We start from the raw sequence: 22,443 nt of genomic DNA, 5'->3' as shown, positions 1-22,443 counted from the left end.
ATAAATATTTTGAGAAGAAACAAAGTCTAAGTAAAGTTGGCAGATTGACAGAAAGCAGAAAATAGCTAATAGCAAAAATTTAATAAAACTGAACAGGGAAGACATATGAATAGAAAACTATTTGTACAAAGAAATAAATACCATGATACACTAGTAAATAGGAAATATGAGGTAATTAGAAACTAAAGGAAAGCAGACTTGCATATAAAAAGAGTAGATCAAAATAAAAAGAAGTAATTCCTAGAACACAACAATAGTAAATTTTATTTTATTTTTTTAAAAGATTTTCTTTATTTATTTGACAGAGAGAGAGAGAGAGCACAAGCAGGGGGAGTGGGAGAGAGAGATGCAGGCTCCCCGAAAGCAGGGAGCCTGATGCTAGGCTCGATCCCAGGACCATGAGATCATGACCTGAGCCGAAGCAGAGAAACAGAGGTTTAACCAGCTGAACCACCCAGGTGCCCCATAAATATTAAACGACTATACATAAAACCTGAGAATCTGTAAGGGGCAAATAATTTTTTTGTAGAGACTCCAGAAAACAGCGGGGGGAAAAACCAAATAGTAAATCATTTCATTTTGCAGGTAAATGTTCAAGTGAACATTTGAAAGAAGAAAATTTTTTCACTAAAAAAAGTTGGAGGGACGCCTGGGTGGCTCAGTTGGTTAAGCAGCTGCCTTCGGCTCAGGTCATGATCCCAGCGTCCTGGGATCGAGTCCCACATCGGGCTCCTTGCTCGACGGGGAGCCTGCTTCTCCCTCTGCCTCTGCCTGCCATTCTGTCTGCCTGTGCTCGCTCTCTCTCCCTCTCTCTGACAAATAAATAAAATCTTTAAAAAAAAAAAAAAGTTGGAGAAGGAAATCAAATATAACATTCAACCAGACTAATAATATTTAAATGATTATATTATAAAAATACATTTAAAGTTTTAGGGGAAATGATATCTAGTGTAATTTTGAATGTAAAGAATGGCTTTTGCTTTCCTCCAGTGCTTTGTAAATACTAATCACGAGCTTGTCTTCAGTGGGAGCTGTTTTCTCTCGGAGTCCTTATTCTCAAGTGTCTATGATGGAACTGATATTTAAATTAAGGCCATTTAACTCTAAAGCCCTAGTGATGATCCACCAAAGAATATAGCCCCTCCATAGATATATAAGATAGCTAGGAATATTTTAGAAAAGAAATTAAGAAAGGTTGGTCTACCAGATATTAAAATACATTACATAACTATGATATGTAAAAATAATGTCATTCACGTGTTAAAATGCCTACACCAGAACCTGTCACATTTTAAGTGCTCAATAAATATTTTTTGAAGGGGTGAATTTACCAGACTCTCCATCTAGAATTCGTTTACCCCAAGGACCTGAACCAGTATGTGTCAAACATTTTCATATGATCGGAACTCAGGATGGTTGTTAAAAACACAGACCCCTTCCCAACCCCCAGAAGGCCCATTCTACAGGATTGAGATGAGAAGTTTTCATTTTCAGCAAGCCCCATGTGATTTCTGATATGGAGGTCCCAGAAACACACCCTAAAATATATCACCCTAGAGGCAGAGAGTGGGCACTCGGGAGAGAGTATCTGGCTGACTGAGAAGTTTCATTTCCCATTATAAACATGTGTTGCCATTATGGTTTAAAAGATAATCTCTTAGAGGTTTGTGTGAGTATCCTCAAGTAACCGATCAACTTTTAGAAATCCAACACAATTAAATTTTCAGATCCAGTAAAAAAATAAAAAAGAATAGCTTTGGGTTTCATAACTTTTACATTTCCGTAAACTCAGAAAAACCGAAGCATAGTACTGGATTTGGCTTCTGGGAGCAATCATGTTCTCAAAAGTGAGGGTTTTATGAAACTTAATGACTTATAGAATATCAACAGTTAAAAATTCAAAATATTGGGGCGCCTGGGTGGCTCAGTGGGTTAAGCCTCTGCCTTCGGCTCAGGTCATGATTCCAGGGTCCTGGGATCGAGCCCCACATCGGGCTCTCTCCTTGGTGGGGAGCCTGCTTCTCCCTCTCTCTCTGCCTGCTTCTCCACCTACTTGTGATCTCATTCTCTCTGTCAAATAAATAAATAAAATCTTTAAAAAAAAAATCCAAAATATTTTAACATCTAAATAAAGGTTAGTTACACACTGCAGAAGGGAGATTTGGGCTTTTACAAATGCCAGTCTCTGGAAAGGGGTATACAAATTACAAGAAAAAGTAGGGGAATATTTGCTAGTTCAGATGGAAAAAGACAAAAAAAACAGGAGTAAAACCCAGGAACGAGATCAATAAAAATACAGACAAGATTGAAGGTTGAATATAGAAAGCTATATTCAAAGCTATAGTTGTTAGTTTAAAATTTTTAATAAATTTCCTGATTGTAGAGATGAAATGATTTTTCTAAATGTTTAGCAAGTATCAAAGAAATGTCCAGAAGAATAGTTTCTGTCCCCTGTATAATAATTACCTGTTGGAATTTTGGTCTGTTTTTCTCTGGGAGGATATTAGGCATTAGGGGAGAGATGTGTAGGGAAAGATAGGTGTCTCTGCAAACAGTAATGGAGTTTTATGTGCTGCTGTGATGTAGTTAACGTAATAGCAGGCACTGCCTTTGAAGTTATTAATTGCATAAGGAGATTTTAAAAGTATGGATGTACTATAAATTACTGAAGCATTTCCTATTGTTATATTATTTCCTTTTCTCTAAAAAAGAAAAAATCATAAATATAATTAAATTAGCTCATGAAATTAAAGAGAACTGAATAGTACAAGAACATGCTCTCATTAAAAATTCAAGCAAAACTGGGATGCCTGGGTGGCTCAGTCAGTTAAGCATCTGCCTTCAGCTCAGGTCATGATCCCAGGGTGCTGGGATCGAGCCCCGCATTGGGCTCCTTGCTCAGCAGGGAGTCTGCTTCTCCCTCTGCCTACCACTCCCCAGCTTGTGCTCTCTCTTTCTCTGACAAATAAATAAAATCTTTTTTTAAAAAATACATCAAAAGTTAATTCATTTTTATGTATTGAATTTGTTTGAACTTCAGGTGTTTCTTTTATTTCCTTTAGTGACTTCTTGCTGCTAGTCTTGAAGGACATTGTGTTGCAGAGACCAACTCTTCAAGTTATTCTAATGAGTGCAACTTTAAATGCTGAGCTCTTTTCAGAATATTTCAGTTCCTGCCCAATTATTACTATACCAGGTGATTAAAATGCATCCTTAAATATGCACTGTTCTAATAAGCAAATATAATTATTTTTAAAGGTCATTTGAGATATAAAATAATAGGTATATGTACCCATTTTCTAGAGAAGTGATTCGTTTGTAACAAATAAAATTATGACCATATAATGAAATAAAGAAGTAACATTATGTCTATTTGCTAAGAGATTTCAGTTTTACTTGTGCTTTTTTGAAAAGTCTAGGTTATTAGGATTTCTAACATTCCATTGTGCTTAACATCAAAGTATGAGTTAGTAATGGTAATCTGTCATAAAGAGAGAAGTTGTCTATGTGTATAAGCATATTGGTTCATTGCTGAATTCTGCTAACTTCTGGGCATAGTCTACTCTAGGAGAAAGTGAAGTTGAATAGTCCATATCTTCTGGTGCTTTCACAGTCTCATTGTGGGATTAATTTATCACCTTGGGCTTTGCTCTGTCCTTTTGCAATTGATTGCCAAAGGGATAATTTGGGGACAATTTTGATGAATAATCGTACTATGTTTTCTGGTTGTTGAATGGTTCAGAGTTCCCTGCGGGGAAGAAAGGGAGGTTGAGAAAAGTGTAATAGGTTTAAAAAAAAGAGAGTGGGTTTTTTTTTTTAAGTCTTATTACTAAATGAGCATCTCTGCACCTATGCACTTCTGGGGTTTTTTACGAGCTGGAATCTAACCCCTCTAGGAATTTCTATCATCAGAAGCTTTTGTTTTTCTTTCTCTCTCTCTCTCTTTTTTTTTTTCCTTCGGTATTTTTAAGACCATAGAACAAACCATCCCTTGTGCCACACTTTATTTTAAGAGAATTTTACATTGGGACGCCTGGGTGGCTCAGTTGGTTAAGCGGCTGCCTTCGGCTCAGGTCATGATCCCAGCGTCCTGGGATCGAGTCCCACATCAGGCTCCTTGCTCGGCAGGGAGCCTGCTTCTCCCTCTGCTTCTGCCTGCCTCTCTGTCTGCCTGTGCTCGCTCACTCTCTCTCCCTCTGTCTCTGACAAAAAAAAAAAAAAAAGAGAATTTTACATTTACCAACTATTTATGTCAAGATAATTGAATAGGTATTCTGAGGCTTCTCTCTTTTATTTTTTTGTTCTTCTAGGTCGTACATTTCCTGTTGATCAGTTTTTTCTGGAAGATGCAATTGCTGTGACAAGGTAAGGAAGATATTCATGAGGGTTTGGTGAAAGTCTTTGAAAAGAATGATCATTTTAGGGGTGCCTGGGTGGCTCATTTGGTTAAGTGGCTGCCTTCAGCTTGGGTCATGATCCCAGGGTCCTGGGGGTCGAGCCCCACATCAGGCTCCCTTCTCAGCGGGGAGCCTGCTTCTCCCTCTCCCTCTGCCTGCTGCTTTGCCTACTTGTGCTCTCTATCTCTGTGTCAAATAAATAATTTAAAAAAAAAAACCTTAAAAAAATGATCATTTTACCTCAGCGTGCCAAGTTTTTAACAGATGTGTTCATTTTTCTTCTGATTTTTCTGCTTGAGCATTTTGTTTTCCCTTTACAGCTATTATTATACAAATTATTTGCAATTTACAGACAATATTGTATATTCGGTACTAACTGGGACCCTAATGTAAACTATAGGCTTTGGGTGTTCATGATGTACCACTGTAGGCTCATCAGTTAGACAATTATACCACTCTCATGGGGGGATAGTGATAACGAGGGAGGCTATGCCTATGTGGGGAATGGGGTGTTGGGAAATCTCTGTACGTTCTGCGCAATATTGCTGTGAACCAAAACAGCCGTGAAGAAGGAGGTGTATTTAAAAAATGAAGAAGGACCGGGACGCCTGGGTGGCTCAGTTGGTTAAGCAGCTGCCTTCAGCTCAGGTCATGATCCCAGCGTCCTGGAATGGAGTCCCACATCGGGCTCCTTGCTCGGCAGGGAGCCTGCTTCTCCTTCTGCCTCTGCCTGCCACTCTGTCTGCCTGTGCTCGCTCGCCTTCCCTCTCTCTCTGACAAATAAATAAATAAAAATCTTAAAAAAACAAAACAAAACAAAAAACTTAAAAAAAATGAAGAAGGACCAAATACATGGAAAATTTAATAAGAAAGAAAAAGACCAATTCTGCAGATAGACTGCTAGCATTCAAATGCCTCCACTTACAAGGGGCGTCTGGCTGGCACAGGAGTGTGTGATTCTTGATCTTAGGGTTGTGAGTTTGAGTACATTGGATATAGGGATTACTTAAATAAATAATTAAAAAAAAAATCCCCTCTACTTACAAACTAACAATGACAAGTAGCTTAATCTCTCTATGACTCAATTTCATCATATGTAAAGTGGTCATATTTTTAATAGCTGCTTCATAGGGTTGTTACGAGGATTAATTAATTAATTAATTCTTGGAGTAAATAGCTGCAGAGTGCCTAGAACTGAGCCTGGCGCATAGCAGATGCTTTATGTGTGTTAGCTGTTATCATCATCACCATCCTACAAGCCTCAGGGAGCTTGCAGGGTACTGTGAGTATTAGGATGTCTGTAATTTCAATAATTGGTAGAAAATAGTCATTTTTATTGGATACAAACATTTTTCTCCTTTGAAAGCCCTGATTCCTCTTCCCACTCTTTGACCTTGAAGACTCCCCATGGTTTTATCCTTGCACTATTTCTTCTCACTGTAAAACTCCTTCATCCCTCCATTAGACTCCTGTGATTTCAGATGTCACCTCTGTGCCAAGAATTCCCAGATCATTATCTTCATTCCTGACCTCTGAGTTCCAGAAGTAAAATACCCTTGATGTCTGGCACCTGAATTCAATTCAGAATTTTTCTCCTTCACTGCTCCGTCCATTGCTAACAAGCCCCACTCCTAATTCTCTATTTATTTAATGGTACAATATTCTCAAGCTAAAAACCCCGAACCATTGGCTCCCAAACTTTGGTGTGCAGTAAGCATATGTAGGGAGCTCATTACAGTTGTCATTCTCTGGGCCCCCTCCCACTTCCATTGAATGGGAATCTCTGGGGAAATTAATCTTTCAACTAGTTTCCCAGTCCTTATTCCCTCACCTGCAAACTCAGACTCACTGCCTCTATCCTGTCTGCCTCTAGAATGATCTTGAGACAGAAGCAAAAGCATTCCAGGGTGGTCCCTCCCCAGAAACAGGGTCTGGCCAGCAGAACCCTGGACTGGTGGAATAGTAGCACACAAATTGGGCAGGAGCAGAGCAACATTCTGCCGAATGAGCATGTAAATCGGTGAAAATTTTCATTTCTCACCAGCAGACCCAAATCCACACAGACTCATTCCTTTGTCTTCCATCCTCAGGTATGTGTTACAGGACGGGAGCCCGTATATGCGCTCCGCGAAGCAGATGACAAAGGAGAAGCTGAGAGCAAGGCACAGCAGAACTGCATTTGAAGAAGTAGAGGAAGACCTGAGGCTCTCTCTTCACCTCCAGCCCCAGGATTCTGTCAAAGATGCAGTGCCAGACCAGCAGTTAGATTTCAAGCAGCTCCTGGCCCGCTATAAAGGTAACCCGTTTCCTGGGGGAATAGTACACTTATGCCAAAGGTAACCAGTGATCCAGAGGAAGAAGAAAGTGGCTGTTATTTCATAGCTACATTGTCTTAATTCATCAAAACAACCTTAAACTTAGAAAAAGAGCAGTTCCAGCACATATTAAATAGAATTGTTACTGTATTTACCAGTAGGGTTTTTTTTTCTGATTATGAAAGATGTGTTTATTATAGAAAAATTGGGAAATAGTGTAATATAAATATATACTTGAGTATTTTATAACTTTTTATTTTGATATAATTGCGAATTCAAAATTAAAAGTTGGCAGAACTATACAGTGAACTCTCTTATACCCTTCACCCCCGTTCACCGATTTTTATTATTTTGCCTCATTTGTTTTATCATCTGCTCTGTGCACATGTATCTATTTCTTTCCTGAGCCTTTTGAGTAAGTTGCAGATAGGGTGTCCTCTAATTCCTAACATTTTAATATGTATTTTTTTTTAAGATTTTATTTATTCATTTGAGAGAGAGACAGTGAGAGAGGGAACACAAGCAGCGGGAGTGGAAGAGGGAGAAGCAGGCTTCCCATCGAGCAGGGAGCCCGATGCAGGGCTCAATCCCAGGACCATGGGATCATGACCTGAGCCAAAGGCAGATGCTTAACGACAGCCATCCAGATGCTCTTAATATGTATTTCTTAAAAGCATAAGCACTGGACATGATCAAAATGAAGATATTTAACTGATATAATGCTATTATTTAATCAATAGTCAATATTCTAATTTTGCCAATTATCGAAAAAATGTTCTTTATTGCTATTTTTTTTCTGGTCCAGAATCCAACCCACAATTACATATTGAGTTCGTTGTGTATTTTTAGTTTCTTTTGATCTGGAAAAATTCCCCAGCCTGTATTTTTCTTTTAAAATCTTGACATTTTTGGGAGTTTGGGCCAGTTATTTTGTAGAATGTCCCTCCATTTGGTTTTGTCTAATGTTTCCCTATGACTAAATTTAGATTAGAAAACCTAACCTGTTGGGTTTCATCTTTGGTTAGAAAACCACAGAAACAGGGGCGCCTGGGTGGCTCCGTCGGTTAAATGGCTGCCTTCGGCTCAGGTCATGATCCCAGGGTGCTGGGATCGAGTCTCACATTGGGCTCTCTGCTCAGAGGGGAGCCTGCTTCCTCCTCTCTCTGCCTGCCTCTGTCTACTTGTGTTCTCTCTGTCAAATGAATAAATTAAATCTTTACAAAAGAAAACCACAGAAACAATGTTGAGTTGTTCTTGGTACATCATATCAGGAGGCATATGACGTTGGTTTGTCCCATTATTGACGGTATTATTTTTGATCACTTGGTTAAGGTGATGTCAGCTAGGTGTCTCTGGTGTGTAGTTACTGTTTGTTCCCTTTATAGTTAGTAAGTCATTTGTGGAAAGATGTTTGAGGCTATTTAAATATCCTGTAATAGCCTCAAAATTTCATCCACTAGTTTTAGCATTACTTTTGGGCTTAACATCTTTTGTGGGGCACCCCGTGCTGAGCATTTGTATGTATGTTGTTAGGTGCTCCTTCCTCCTCCTGCTAGGTGCCAGACCCCACCTAACTGTTCTTTGTTCCTGGATAGTCTTCTGTACATATAAGCTGGGCTGAGCACATAGAAACCCCAAGGTTGCTACTTCTGTTTTCTTCCCTAAAGCCTACATTAGAGACAGGTCTCAGCTTCCCTTCCCACTCTTTTCCCTGGACTGCCACCCCAATTCCTCTTAGCCTTTTTTTTTGGGGGGGGAGTGTATTTACCTTTCAAGGAGTAAGAGCCTCTAACCCCCCTGTTACTGCTTCTATGGGAGAAGAGACAAGTGGGTGTTCCTTTTTCTCCTTCCTCTGAAGACTATATTCCCAGTCCTGCATAGGGAACAGCAATCATCCAGGAATTAGGGAATTAGCTGTTATTCTGCTGTTTAGGAAGATATGAATAGCTCCTAAACATTATTTCACTTAACCTTCCCAACATCCTGAGAAGTAAGGTTGAGAGCATGAACTTGCATCGGATAGAGCTGGGTTCAACTTGCTCGCTCGTGCAGAGTTCCTCGAGCGAGTTCTTTGTGCTCTCCATACCTGTTTCCTTAGCAATAAAATGGAGTTGTTTAGGGAATTAAATGAGATAATACAAATCCACTGCACAGCACCCAGCTAGTGAGTGCACATTTGTGATTCTAATTAAAATATGTCTGAGTCAAAAGTTTGTGTTCTTTCTATACATCACACCAGCTGATAATTCCCATTTCCTATTCTATTAAATTATTTCAGAATTATTTTAGAAACTTCAGAATTTTCTTCAAAAATAATGACTGGATGGGGCACCTGAGTAACTCAGTCTGTTAAGTATCCAACTCCTGATTTCAGCTCAGGTCATGATCTCAGGGTTGTGAGACTGAGTCTCATGTCGGGCTCTACGCTCAGCGTGGAGGCTGCTTGAGATTCTCTTTCCCTCTCCCTCTGTCCCTCCCCCACCTTGTGCTCTCTATCTCTAAAATAAATAAATCTTTTTTTTTTAAGATTTTATTTATTTATTTGACAGACAGAGATCACAAGTAGGCAGAGATGCAGGCAGAGAGAGCAGAGGAAGCAGGCTCCCTACTGAGCAAAGAGCCCGAAGCAGGGCTCGATCCCAGGACCCTGGGATCGTGACCCAAGCTGAAGGCAGAGGCTCAACCCACTGAGCCACCCAGGTGCCCCTAAAATAAATAAATCTTTTAAAAATAAATAAAATAAATTATGCCTGGATCTAAGCCAGGCCTTTCTAATTTCAAGCACACAGGTTACCAAAGTTCAAGAAGTACTTCTGAGAACTTCTTTCTGAAGGAGGAGGATGGAATGTTTGGGGTTAAGAAACCTGGCTCTACGCGCCTGGGTGGCTCAGTGGTTTAAGCTGTTGCCTTCGGCTCGGGTCATGATCTCAGGGTCCTGGGATCGAGTTCCGCATCGGGCTCTCTGCTCACCAGGGAGCCTGCTTCCCTCCCTCTCTCTGCCTGCCTCTCTGTCTACTTGTGATCTCTCTCTGTCAAATAAATAAATAAATAAATCTTTAAAAAAAAAAAAAGAGAAAGAAAGAAACCTGGCTCTACCACTAGCTTCTGTGTGGTGGTGGGCTTCTCCCTTTCCCTGTATCAAAAAGACCAGATCTAGTTGATCTCAAGGCTCTCTCATTTTTCAGAAAATTAAATAATGTTTCTGAGCTCAATTTTTAAAACTTTTTCTAGTTAAATAATAATAATCAGTCCTCTTAAGTGTATAATTGATTAGCAAAAAACGCCAAACTATTCTTAAAAAATTATTTTCACTTCTTTTCTCTCTGGTAGCTAATCCTTTCTCCTTTTTGAAAAGTCTGCTCTTTGGAATCTTGACATATAAAAATGATTCCTTCTCTGCCCTCCACACCCAACCACATCCTTTCTTTTTGTATTTCTTGGGTTGCTTTTTTTTTTTTCTTTCGGTTTTTGTTGTTACTGTTTTTAAGGTTTTATTTGTCAGAGAAAGAGAGAGAACACAAGCAGGGGGAGCGGCAGTCAGAACAGGCAGAGCAGGTAGAGGGAGAAACAGGCTCCCCGCTGAGCAAGGAGCCCAATGTGGGACTCCATCCCATTACCTCGGGATCATGACATGAGCAGAAGGCAGCCCCTTAACCAACCGAACCACCCAGGTGTCCCACCTCTTTTCATGTTTGACCAGTGTAGGGTTCACACTGCCAGAACAACATTATTTAAAACCGCTTTTGCCACTCTTCAAACTTTTCAGCATAGTATAGGAAGCTTCCTTTCCTTCATATCACCTGCAGCTGTTTTGTCCCAATTAGACTATATTCAGGGCGATGGGCTATTAATAGGCCCCGAGAAGAAAGGCCAGCGGTCTTTGAGGAGTTAGTCTTCCCAAGACTATGCTATTTGTTTTCAAGAGAGCTTAGGCACACAGTACAGCCCAAAGAACTGCATCTTTCACTAGGGCCTCAGATACATTAGGAGGAGACTGGAGACCCTAACCTGAAAGTCTATGACTAGAATTCAGGGATTGTTGGTGAAGCCATTAAAATCACATGTATTTTTCAGGAAGATCCAGCACTTCTGTTTTTTTTTCAAAGGAACCTAAAGGTTAAGAGTCACTGTGGTGAGGGTGTTTGTGAAAGCTGCGGTCTTTTTCCGTCGATTTCCCTGTATCACTGTTACCTGGACTTCCATCGGATCTGACTCATGACTTGGTTGAATCTGGAAGGGCTTTCCAAAGTGCACTTGACTTTGAATTTTGTTTCTAGGATTTAAATTGTCAATAAATGTGTGACAGATTAAAGAGGGGAAGGAAGAAAGGAAAACGTGGCCGATTTGGGCCTTTCCAGCAGGGTCAGGTGCATGTTCTTTGCGTCACTGTTCAAGCAAAAAGTGCTCCTAGCCAGCATGTATTTTTTTGAGAGACTGGAAGAAAACAATTCATTTCCATGCATAAATGTGAACAACATCTGTGTCATTAAATCAAGAGACTCACCGAGTTCACAGGCAACATTGTCCTTAATAAGGTATAATTATCCTGCTGATTTTTACCTTTCTTTCAGGGGTTAGCAAATCAGTCATCAAAACAATGTCCATCATGGATTTCGAAAAGGTTAATCTTGAATTAATAGAGGCCTTGTTAGAGTGGATTGTAGATGGAAAGCACTCCTACCCTCCAGGTAAACTCATCTTGTCTTCCTTTGTGTGTAGACGGCCAAAAGGGAAAGCAGCTCTCTCACTGAGATATAGTGTGTGCTGTGGGGGCAGCCGCCCTGCCTGGAGCCCTCCCCCAACCCCCACCCTCACTTTTCCACCCCCAACTGCATGTAACGTTGGTTATTAGGCTTTTCAGAGGGGGAATTTTACCTTTTACTTTTTGAGGTTCACCCACTCCTTTTTTTTTTTTTAAAGATTTTATTTATTTATTTGTCAGAGAGAGAGAGAGAACACAAGCAGACAGATTGGCAGGAAGAGGCAAAGAGAGAAGCAGGCTCCCCGCTGAGCAAGGAGCCCGATGTGGGACTTGATCCCAGCACCCTGGGATCATGACCTGAGCCGAAGGCAGTGGCTTAACTGACTGAGCCATCCAGGTGTCTCCACCCACTCCTTTTTGTTCAGCACAATTTTGGTTCCCACTGAACAAAAAGATGTTAATAATACAAAGTCCAAAAGGAAGAAAGCTGAAAAGAAGGCCTGGGTGATCTATATGGTAAACCCTGCGCCCCAGGCTAGATGGGAGTCTGGTGATGAGTGTTTGAAGTCCATGAAGACTCTGTACATGGAGGTCACAGGGCTAGGGGCGGGGAGGGGGTTGTTGGGTAGCAGAACTGGGTTTGGAGTCTGATAAACTTCTAGCTCTGCTACTCAGAAACGTTTAGTCTCAGATAAAGTCCTTATCCTTGCTCTTCCTCAGTTTTCTGGCCTGTGAAATGAAGAGAATCATAATTCCTCTGACATATAGCTGTTTTTAGGATTAAAAGAAACCGTATATAGGGGGAGCCTGGGTGTCTCAGTCGGTGGAGCTTGTGACTCTTGATCTCAGGACTGTGAGTTTGAGCCACATGTTGGGTGTAGAGATTACTTAAAAATAAAATCTTTTTTAAAAAGTAAGAAAGAAACCATATGCAAAGCACTTAGTATAGTGCCTGGCATATAGTTAATGCCCAGTAGATTCTACCCCTAATAATGGTAACATTATAATTATAACATGCTTCATTATTATTATTGCTAGGCTCACGTTACTGCTGCTGCAGCTTGACCCAGAGCAATCACTACTTTCCCCTTACTCACTGTCTTCCCATCCCAGTGGCCTTCTTAACCTCACTTGTAGTCCTTTATCCCCCAAATCTCATAACTGAATCCTTCCCATCACTCAGGTTCTGTCAAATATCTTCTCTTCAGGGAGGTCTTCTCTGACCACCCTATCTGTTTTCTCACTCCCACCCCTTACACCGTCATGATACCCAAAAGTGATTTTCATTATAGCATTTCACAATACCCAGAATTATAGTTCTACTTACTGACAGTTTCCTTCAGTAGAATTATAGCAGACTCCTTAAGAATAAGGATTTATCGTGCACCACTGTGTTCCTCAGAGCCCAGGACGGCACCTGGAATATTTAGGTACAGAGTAAATATTCGTTGCGTGAATAGATGCAGCCATTGTTGGGGGATCGTAAGTTGACCAAACAGTTCCGTCACGCGCTCACTACACAGTGCTTTGAGGAACTGGGAATGGCCGCCCTCCTCTGCTTAGACCGTAGTCATTACACGATATTTTCTGTAGATACGTAGGAGCCACATGAAGGGATTGAAGTGCCCTGTTTGCTACTTCTTGGCAAGTAGTCCGTGTTGGCTAATGCATTGTCACTGGGCTGGAGGTCTTGTTTCATCCCAAAGGAAAAGGTGATTGTTGAGAAACATCAGACATAGCAGACAAAAAGAACTGTTAGAAATTTACCCGAATTCATTGGGGGACCACCCTGGCCTAGGCATACCAGGTGGGTTGTGTGGGTGGGTGTCTTTATGATAATTATCTCTGACCAACAAAAGAATAACCAGGCCCTAAAAAGGAAGTAAGCCATTGAAGGTGTGATCAATAGAGATGTTAAAACGATTTAAGCTCCCTGGTTAGCTTTCTGTAAGAGACCAACCCTAAAGGCCCTCATTGGCAACCCTGTAGTAACTCTGTCAGGACCCCTTCCACTCTTGAGAACTTTTTCTGTATCTTCACTTAATAAACTTATATCACTTTATTAATAAAAAAAAAAAAAGAAAGAAAGGAAGGAAGGAAGAAAGAAAGTTTACCTGAATTCAAAGCAAAGTAAATGTAGTGAGTAGGGACTCTGATAGATTTGTGAATATTAAAGATATCCCTGATACAGGGGCCCCTGGCTGGCTCAATCAGTAGAGCATGTGACTCTTGATCTTGGGGTTGTGAGTTCAAGCCCCAGGTTGGGTGTAGAGCTTACTTTATTTAAAAAAAAAAAAAAAAAGTTTCCCCAATACAGGTGGCCAAGCTGTAAGGGCAGAGCAGATCAGGAGGCACATAAAAACATGACAGAAAGATTTTTCCCATCTGTATAAATTATTTTACCACCCTTTTCTTCTTTTTAATGTTTAATGTATTTATGGCTTGCCTGGGTGGCACCATCAGTTAAGTGACTGACTCTTAGTTTTGGCTCAGATCATGATGTCGGGGTTGTGACATGGAGCATCTCAAATAAATAAATAAAATCTAAAAAAAAAAAAAATTATTTATTTTAAAGAGAGAGCATGGGGAGGGTGGGGATTGGACAGAGGGAGAGGGAGAGAAAAACTTAAGCAGATTCCCGCTGAGCACAGAGCCTATCGTGGGGCTGGTGACCTGAGTCAATTTTACCACTCTTAAATTTTGTGGTATTTTAATAGAGAGGAACATGGAATGTATAATGGAAAGAACATGGGTCTGTTGCCCGAAACCTTAGGTTTGTGTCCAAACCCCACTCTTAACTCTGTCGCCTGGCCAAGGTACTGAGTCACTTTGAAGGTACTAATAATCTTAATGGGTAGTTGTGAGAATCAAATGAGAAAGTGTATGTAAACATGCTTTATAAACTAGGAAGTGTTGAAACTAACCCTCAAAAGTATCTTTTGCCTCCTTCAGGGTTCCTTTTTTTTTTTTTTAAGGTTTTATTTATTTATTTGACAGTGAGATCACATGTAGGCAGAGCGGCAGGCAGAGAGCGGGTGAAGCAGACTCCCTGCTGAACAGAGAGCCCAATTCGGGGCTCGATCCCAGGACCCTGGGATCATGACCTGAGCCGAAGGCAGAGGCTTTAACCCACTGAGCCACCCAGGTGCCCCCCAGGGTTCCATTTTTTAAATAATTTAGTTTCCTTATTTACTTAGTGAGGAAAATAACTATGATAAATAATAGGTCTTTGTTCCTTATGGGCAGATCTTTGGTTTATATTTCATCGAACCCAGCACAGAGCTGACACAGGCACCCAATAAATATTTGTGGGATTAAGGGAGGGGCTAGTGAAGATTTCCTCTTCGGATAAAGCACAAAAGAAGGTGGCTTGCTGAGTGTCCACGCTTGGCACAGAAATATCCTATAATTAGTTATCACTGCTTATTTTCTTTAATGTAAAATTTAAAAGCCCATAAATGTTAACATGGCACAGTTAGTTACTGTGCTGCCTCTCCAACATATATCTGAATTTAGGTTTTCAGGGTGGCCAGCCAATTATATTTTCTTTTTCTCATTTCCAGTAAAATGCTTATGGATTTTATTTACTAATAGAAGAGTCTTCCTGTCTTATAAGATTAGAAGGATAACTCTTCCCATAGAAACAATGTCAGTAGCCAGTGCACTGAAGAAGTATGTTTAAAGAGCTTTGCTCATGATTCTTGTATAACTTAAGGTATTACATTTTTCCGCACTTCAGTTTTTCCTCTTGTAGAAGGATAATAATACCCCATTTGTTTTGGAATTAAGTCAGAAAATGTATGAAAAACACTGCTATCCATTTAAATCCCTGGGGACTTTACAAAGAAAATTGACAGTGGAAAAATCTCAGATTATTATATATATTTTTTAATTTAAAATAGCTCTGTAGTCCATACTTGTTTTCCCTTTTCTGCATCTATCACATTGATTGTTTTTATGTACCCAGGTGCTATCCTTGTATTTTTACCGGGACTAGCAGAAATCAAAATGCTGTATGAACAGCTACAGTCTAATTCTCTCTTCAACAACAGACGCAGTCATCGGTAAGTTCATTGCTTTCCAGATCCTTAAGCATCTGTTGCAGTTACATGCGAAGACAAATAACCAGAATGGTCTCTGATAGCCATCACGCTCTTTAGACCCTGGTGTCACTCCTCAAGCATATGTTTGTGTGCCAGCTGGAAGGAGGCAAACCGATTTGTTCCGGGGAATCAATCATTTCCATTCCATTAAATAAAAATATTTCTCTTCACTTAGCGTAGTGACTCAGCAAAATTGCATGTAATTTCAGTTGCCACATACAGGGGATGGGAGAAGCCAGTGTAAGTAACAACAAAGAAGTGCTGCCATTTGAGAAAAAAGTAATTTGTAACAGCTTCTTTTCCAGATGTGCATTTTCATATAAGGTGACAAGTACTGAAGACATGAAAGCTCCCTAGAAGCACAAGGAGGAAGTCTCTTAGCATAAGTCACTGTCTCTGCCTCTCATTCTCTGGATTTCAAGACAGAGGAAAAATAATTCTCTACTGTTAGTGTGCTTTAGGTTTGTTACTTGTACAATATCAACTATTTAGTCCTCTTGACTATACTACTAAGTTACACTCCAGTTTTTCCCAAGGTGGTGTAGGGTTTCTAGTTCATAGTCCTGGGTACACGTTTTGTAAGGCTCATAAGGAACCTTCTCATTTAGAGGAGCTGGGCCCTGAGGGCAGGTTGTAGAGAAGCTGCTGACACTCGGAGGCCAATTGTTAATTTTAATAGAAATTCACCCACCATTAATCCAGTTTCAGCTTTGTGTGCTAGAACACTGAATGTGCTTCTGTTTTCTTTCAGATGTGTGGTGCACCCACTTCATTCATCTTTATCCAGTGAAGAGCAGCAAGCAGTGTTCGTAAAACCCCCTGCGGGTGTAACCAAGATCATCATTTCCACCAACATTGCAGAGACATCCATAACCATCGACGATGTTGTCTATGTCATCGATTCCGGGAAAATGAAAGAGAAGAGGTATTTTCCTTTGGCACTGTAAGAGGAGGGCTAAAGATGTCTCGGTGAGGCTGATGTGGCAATAACTGATGCTCTTGAGCTACACGGATTGCCATTTGAGAAAATGTTTTATGAAAACTGTGGGTATATCTGAGTGATCTGTACCAGGACCGTAGTCTTAGAGTCACACGTGGTGGAAATTTTCAGGTTTTACCTTGGAAGTAGTTCTTTTTCCTCTCACTTTTTTTCATAGGCTTTCCATGTGCTTGAATGAAAAACAGGTGATCTAAGTGGTGATGGCTGTGTTCATTAGTTTGATTGTCGTAACCATTTCACAGTATACCCATATGTGTCCAAACATCATATTGTGTACCTTAAGTACAGACAGTTTTTATTTGTCAAATAAATATAAAAAAGCAAAAGAAAAAAAGAAAAGGTTGTGGAAAGGAACTGTATGTAATTCACCAACATCTAATGCCACTGAAATCTGTGCTGTATGCTCCTGCCACGGACTGAAATATCCAAGAACACATAGGACCCATGTCTTTCGGTGGAAGTAAGGTGGTGCATCTGTTCTATCCATGCTCAGTAGGATGTTTTTATAAAATAGTTCCTTTTTCCACTTTCTTTTCCTCTGTAGGTATGATGCCAGCAAAGGGATGGAGAGCCTAGAAGATACTTTCGTCTCTCAAGCCAATGCTCTGCAGAGGAAAGGTCGAGCAGGCCGTGTTGCCTCTGGGGTCTGCTTCCACTTATTCACCAGCCATCACTTCAATCATCAGCTGTTAAAACAGCAGCTTCCAGAGATTCAAAGAGTGCCGTTAGAGCAGCTGTGTCTGAGGTACACCTTGATCTTTATGTTCTGGCTTCTGGAAGGTCCACAAGTTTCTCACCCTAAGTCCCGTGTGTTCTTCTTAGAACATTTTGCTGAGAGTGGACATGGATGAACTCACTCATTTGCAAAGGAAGAGCTCTTCAGTGTTATCTGTACCATTCACTGTAACTTTCTGCACATGAAGATCTCTTACATTGCAAAGAATGGCCCTAAAGTAGAGCTTAGGAATACATTTGTAACTCAGGAAAATAATCTAACTGATCAAGAAATTTCTGCTAGGGGCAACACCAATATTAAATCATCAAAGGTAAAAAAAAAATATATATATATATATATACAGCCTCATTATCAGGGCAAAGTGAACAAAAACAACTTGAAAAACACCCTCATTTACCCGATGAACAAAGAAGAACAAATACCATAAAATGGGATTTAATAAATGACTGATCTAACTCAGTGTTACTGAAGCTGGGCAACATTTGGTGGTTGAAATGTGGTTGGCATTATGTAAGAACTCACACTATCCCTGCCCTCTGACCCAGGCACTGCTTTGAGGGAGTATGCCCATAAAATAATAACCCAAAAAGAGTTACTTATACAAAGATGTCATAGCTCTCCTATTATCCAGCAGGTATATTTTGAAAGCCTTCCATTTGCCAGGGGTTGAGCTAAGCACTAGAGATAGGATACAAGACCCAGGCCCCGCTTTAAAGTGTCCACAGTCAGGTCTTAAGAAGTTGGGCAAGCAGTTGTCTTGAACTAAGGTAGTAACGGTGCAAATGAAGAGGAGCAAAGGGATTTGAGAAATCTTTGAAAGTTGAATGACCCATGAGGGAGGATGAAAAAGAGGAAAATATAATCACATAGTACATATGATTTAAAAACAGCTCAGGGGCACCTGGGTGGCTCAGTCGGTTGGGTGTCCCAACTCTTGATTTTGGCTTAAGTCATGATCTCAGGTTGGGAAGATCAAGCCCCACTTCGGGCTCTATGCTCAGCTCAGAGTCTGCTTAAGATTCTCTCTCTCCCTCCCCCTTGGCCTTTCCCCCCGCCCCCCACAAAAAAAAAAAAAAAAAGACAAAATGTATTTAAACTAGCATTGTCAGCTTATGAAAACATGTCTGGGAAATTATCAACTATTTTTGTTCAAGAGAGAAGCTTACTCCTCTGTGTCATCTCTCCAGAAATAAAATGGACAAATTACTATTTTGTTTTCTTTTTGTAGAATTAAAATTTTAGAGATGTTTAGCACTCACAATCTCCAGTCTGTGTTCTCTCGGCTCATTGAGCCGCCACACACTGACTCTCTCCGCGCCTCAAAAATACGATTACGAGACTTAGGAGCATTAACTCCAGATGAAAAGCTGACCCCCCTAGGGTATCACTTGGCCTCTCTGCCCGTGGATGTGAGAATCGGCAAACTGATGCTGTTTGGGTCTATCTTCCGCTGTCTGGATCCTGCCCTCACCATTGCTGCCAGTTTGGCTTTTAAGTCTCCTTTTGTAAGTAAACACCATTCATCTAAACTGGAGTCCACGGGTCTCTAAGGGGACCATGGGGGCTTCAAGGTTATGTGAGCCTCCCCACATGTTTTCTTGTGAGGACGATAGATGGGAAGTCTTAGGTCACAGTGTCTATAACTTTTGTCTGATCCTTAAAGAAATCCATGCCTCAAATGAAGATTAAGAACTGAAGATCCAATTTACTGAAAGAATCTAAATGGGCGTTTTATTGTATCTGCTCCAACCTTGAGCATTAAAGAAAAATCAAAAAATGCAAGCAAGCAAAAGTACCCCAGCATGACTTTAAAAGGCAGTAAATACATTGGACTGCTTTTTTTTTTTTTAACAGCTTTCTTAAAATATAATTTGCCCATTTAAGTTATACCTCCAGTAGTTTTTAGTTTATGTGGTCCTCATCATGGTCAGTTTTAGAACATTTTTATTACCTCATAAAGAAACCCCTTAGCAGTCATTCCCCTTTCCCTCTCTAATCCCTCATCCTCTGTAGCCCTGGGCGACCACCTGTTGGCTTTCTGTCTTCATAGATTTACCTCTTCCAGACATTTCATATTAACGAAATAATACATGGTCTTTTGTGACTGGATTCTTCACTAGCATAATGCTTCTAAGGTGCATCTGTGTTGTAGCATAACCAGTACTTCGTACTTTGCCTAATAATATTCCTTCGAGTGGACGTGCCCCATATTGTTTTTCTGTCCGCACTGGATAGACATTTGCTGGTAAACGCTCATGTACAAGTTTTTAATGTAGACAAATGTTTTTATTGGTCTTGGGTACATACCTAGGAGTAAAATTACTAGATCAAATGGTAACTCTATATTGAACTTTCTGAAGAACTTCCAGTTCTTTTCCCAGAGTAGCTGCACATTACATTCCACCAGCCAGGGTTGCAGTTTCTCCCCATCTTCACCAACACTTGTTATTATCTGACTTTTTTAACTATAATCTTCCTACGGGGTGTGAATTTGTACAGGGTGTGACTTGTGTTTCTCTAATGGCTAATGATAATAAACATCTTTTCATTTGCCTGTTTGCCATTTGTATATCTTCTTGCAAGGAATGTCTGTTCAGATCCTTTGCCCACTTTTTAATTGGGTTATTCATGTTTTTATTACTGATTTGTAAGGGTTGTTTATATTTTCTGGAAACAGGTCAGAGAGAAATACGGTTTGCATGTATTTTCTCCCATTCCGTGGGTTACCTTTTTCACTTTCTTAATATGTCCTTTGAAACACGAAAGTGTTTAATTTTGATGAAGTCCAGTTTATCCAGTTTTTGTTCCTTGAGCTTCCATTGTCATAGTTAAGAATCCTAAAAAAAAAAAAAAATACAAAATACCAAAAAAGACTCCATTGCCAAAATAGCTGAAGGGGAATGGAAGATATAGGCTTCCAGTTACAGAATAAGTCATGGGAATAAAAGGCACAGCACAAAGACTATAGTCAACAAGATTGTAACAGTGTTGTATGATGACAGGTGGTAGCTACATTTGTGGTGAGCATAGCATAAGGTATCAATTATTGACTTGTCAAATCGCTATGTTGTATCCTAAAACTAATATAACACTGTGTGTCAACTACATTAAAAAAAAAATCCATTGCCAGATCCAAAGTTATGAAGATTTATCCCTACGTTTGTTTTTTTTTCCTAAGGCTTATAGTTTCATTTTTACTTATTTTTTAGCAGGGGGTAGCAGCAGAGGGAGAGGGAGAATCTTAAGCAGACTCCATGCTCAGCGTGGAGCCTGACGTGGGGCTCGATCTCACAACCCTGAGATTGTGACCTGAACTGAAATCAAGAATAGGATGCTTAACCAACTGAGCCACCTGGGTGCCCCATAAGAGTCTTAGAGTTTTTGCTCTTACATTATGGCCTTTGGTCTATTTTGAGTTAATTTTTGTAAATGGCATGTGATAAGAGATAAGAATCCAACTTTATTCTTTTGCATATGACTGTTCAAGCATCCCAGTACCATTTGTTGAAAAGACTATTCTTTCGCCATTGAATGGTCTTGGCATTCTTGTCAAAATTCATGAGGCGCCTGGCTGGCTCAGTCCTATAGCGTGCAACTCTTGATCTTGGAGTTGTAAGTTCTTCGAACCCCACATTGGGTATAGAGATTATTTAAAAATAAAATCTTCAAGAATAAAAGAAAGAAAGGCCTCAGTAAAATGTGCTCTTCAAACCTGGTTTTCCTCATTTAGGTGTCTCCCTGGGATAAAAAAAAGGAAGCTAACCAGAAAAAGCTAGAATTTGCATATGCAAACAGCGACTATCTGGCTCTTCTACAAGCATATAAGGTAAGTATATATATATATATATAAAATACATAATATATATATATTCTGGTCATATACCTCCGCTATTATATATATATAATTATATATTGTATATTATAATAAAATATATAATATTTTCTTATATAAAGGAATTATATACATAATATATAAATAAAATATATAATATAATTATATATAATATATATATTCTGGTCATACATCTCAGCTACTAAGTTATATATAGATATATATACATATAACTGTATATTTATGTATACATGTAACTATGTATATGTATACATATACATATATATGTGTGTGTGTGTACACGCACACACACAACTTAATAGCTGAGGTGTATGACCAGAATTGGCACTAAAGAGTCAGTTCACTTTTATTTTCTTCCAAATTTAGGGATGGCAACTAAGTACGAAAGAAGGAATGCGTGCAAGTTACAATTACTGCAGACAGAACTTCTTGTCTGGAAGAGTTCTTCAGGTGAGTTGTTTCTGTGCAGGTTTGTTTTTGTTCATTTTCTGTTATAGCCGCACGCCAGAGGGTGTTGCAACTTTGTCTCCCTTGTCCTGCTTCAACATTGAAAGTGTCATTTCTGGAATATGTTTGGCTTTATCAGCTGTTGTATAAAACACACTCCTGTTTTACATCCTCTGACATGAGGCCTTCTGCACTGAACCTTTCAACTGACCCACTTTTCCTCTTTTCATTGAATCTGTGTTTACTTATGTGGAGGATGGAAGAATACAGACACGGTGACGATTGCTGCTCACCAGAAGTCAGTTTTTTTAGGAATTCTACCAAGCATTCTTTTTTTTTTTTTTTTAAGATTTTATTTATTTATTTGAGAGACAGAGATCACAACTAGGCAGAGAAGCAGGCAGAGAGAGAGGAGGAAGCAGGCTCCCTGCTGAGCAGAGAGCCCGATGCGGGGCTCGATCCCTAAACCCTGGGATCATGACCTGAGCCGAAGGCAGAGGCTTTAACCCACTGAGCCACCCAGGCACCCCTCTACCAAGTATTCTTAATCTGGATCTATAAACCCCTGAAATTATATGCAAAATCATATGCTTATACATATGTGCTTTACTCTGGAAATAGGGACCATCATATTCTCAGAGCGGTCTGTGACCATCACCAAACTCCTTACTTTCTCCACAAAACCAGAGAATGAGTACTGAACCAGGTTTTATTCATTTTCCTTATGTCCATAGAGGCTGAGATGTCAATGAGTGCACAGAAAAAGCAGGTTTCTTATCTTCTGGGCCATAGTGGAGAGGGCTCTGTCCTCTGTTGTGACAGTGTTGTAGGTGCCTTCCACAGTGGTAGAAGAAGCCAGAATACTGGCGGTACCCATCTTTACAAAGCAT

General features: G+C 40.0%; 1 protein-coding gene across 7 annotated transcripts in view; it reads left to right on the top strand.

The window, feature by feature from the left end:
* DHX57 (DExH-box helicase 57) overlaps window positions 1-22,443 on the top strand; it is a 55,598-nt gene that overhangs the window by 23,247 nt on the left and 9,908 nt on the right. For all 7 annotated transcript variants that reach the window (XM_032881954.1, XM_032881950.1, XM_032881955.1 and 4 more), the window contains 10 exons: window positions 3,063-3,196; window positions 4,311-4,365; window positions 6,488-6,693; window positions 11,284-11,400; window positions 15,382-15,478; window positions 16,269-16,442; window positions 17,062-17,262; window positions 18,482-18,758; window positions 20,984-21,079; window positions 21,473-21,556. In XM_032881954.1, coding sequence (XP_032737845.1) covers window positions 3,063-3,196; window positions 4,311-4,365; window positions 6,488-6,693; window positions 11,284-11,400; window positions 15,382-15,478; window positions 16,269-16,442; window positions 17,062-17,262; window positions 18,482-18,758; window positions 20,984-21,079; window positions 21,473-21,556 — 1,441 coding nt within the window. The remainder of the gene's footprint in view (window positions 1-3,062; window positions 3,197-4,310; window positions 4,366-6,487; window positions 6,694-11,283; window positions 11,401-15,381; window positions 15,479-16,268; window positions 16,443-17,061; window positions 17,263-18,481; window positions 18,759-20,983; window positions 21,080-21,472; window positions 21,557-22,443) is intronic.

The sequence above is a fragment of the Lontra canadensis genome, unplaced genomic scaffold (assembly GCF_010015895.1).
Source record: "Lontra canadensis isolate GAN:19392208 unplaced genomic scaffold, GSC_riverotter_1.0 scaffold78, whole genome shotgun sequence".
NCBI lineage: Eukaryota > Metazoa > Chordata > Mammalia > Carnivora > Mustelidae > Lontra > Lontra canadensis.
This window is presented reverse-complemented; position numbering and strand designations above follow the sequence as displayed.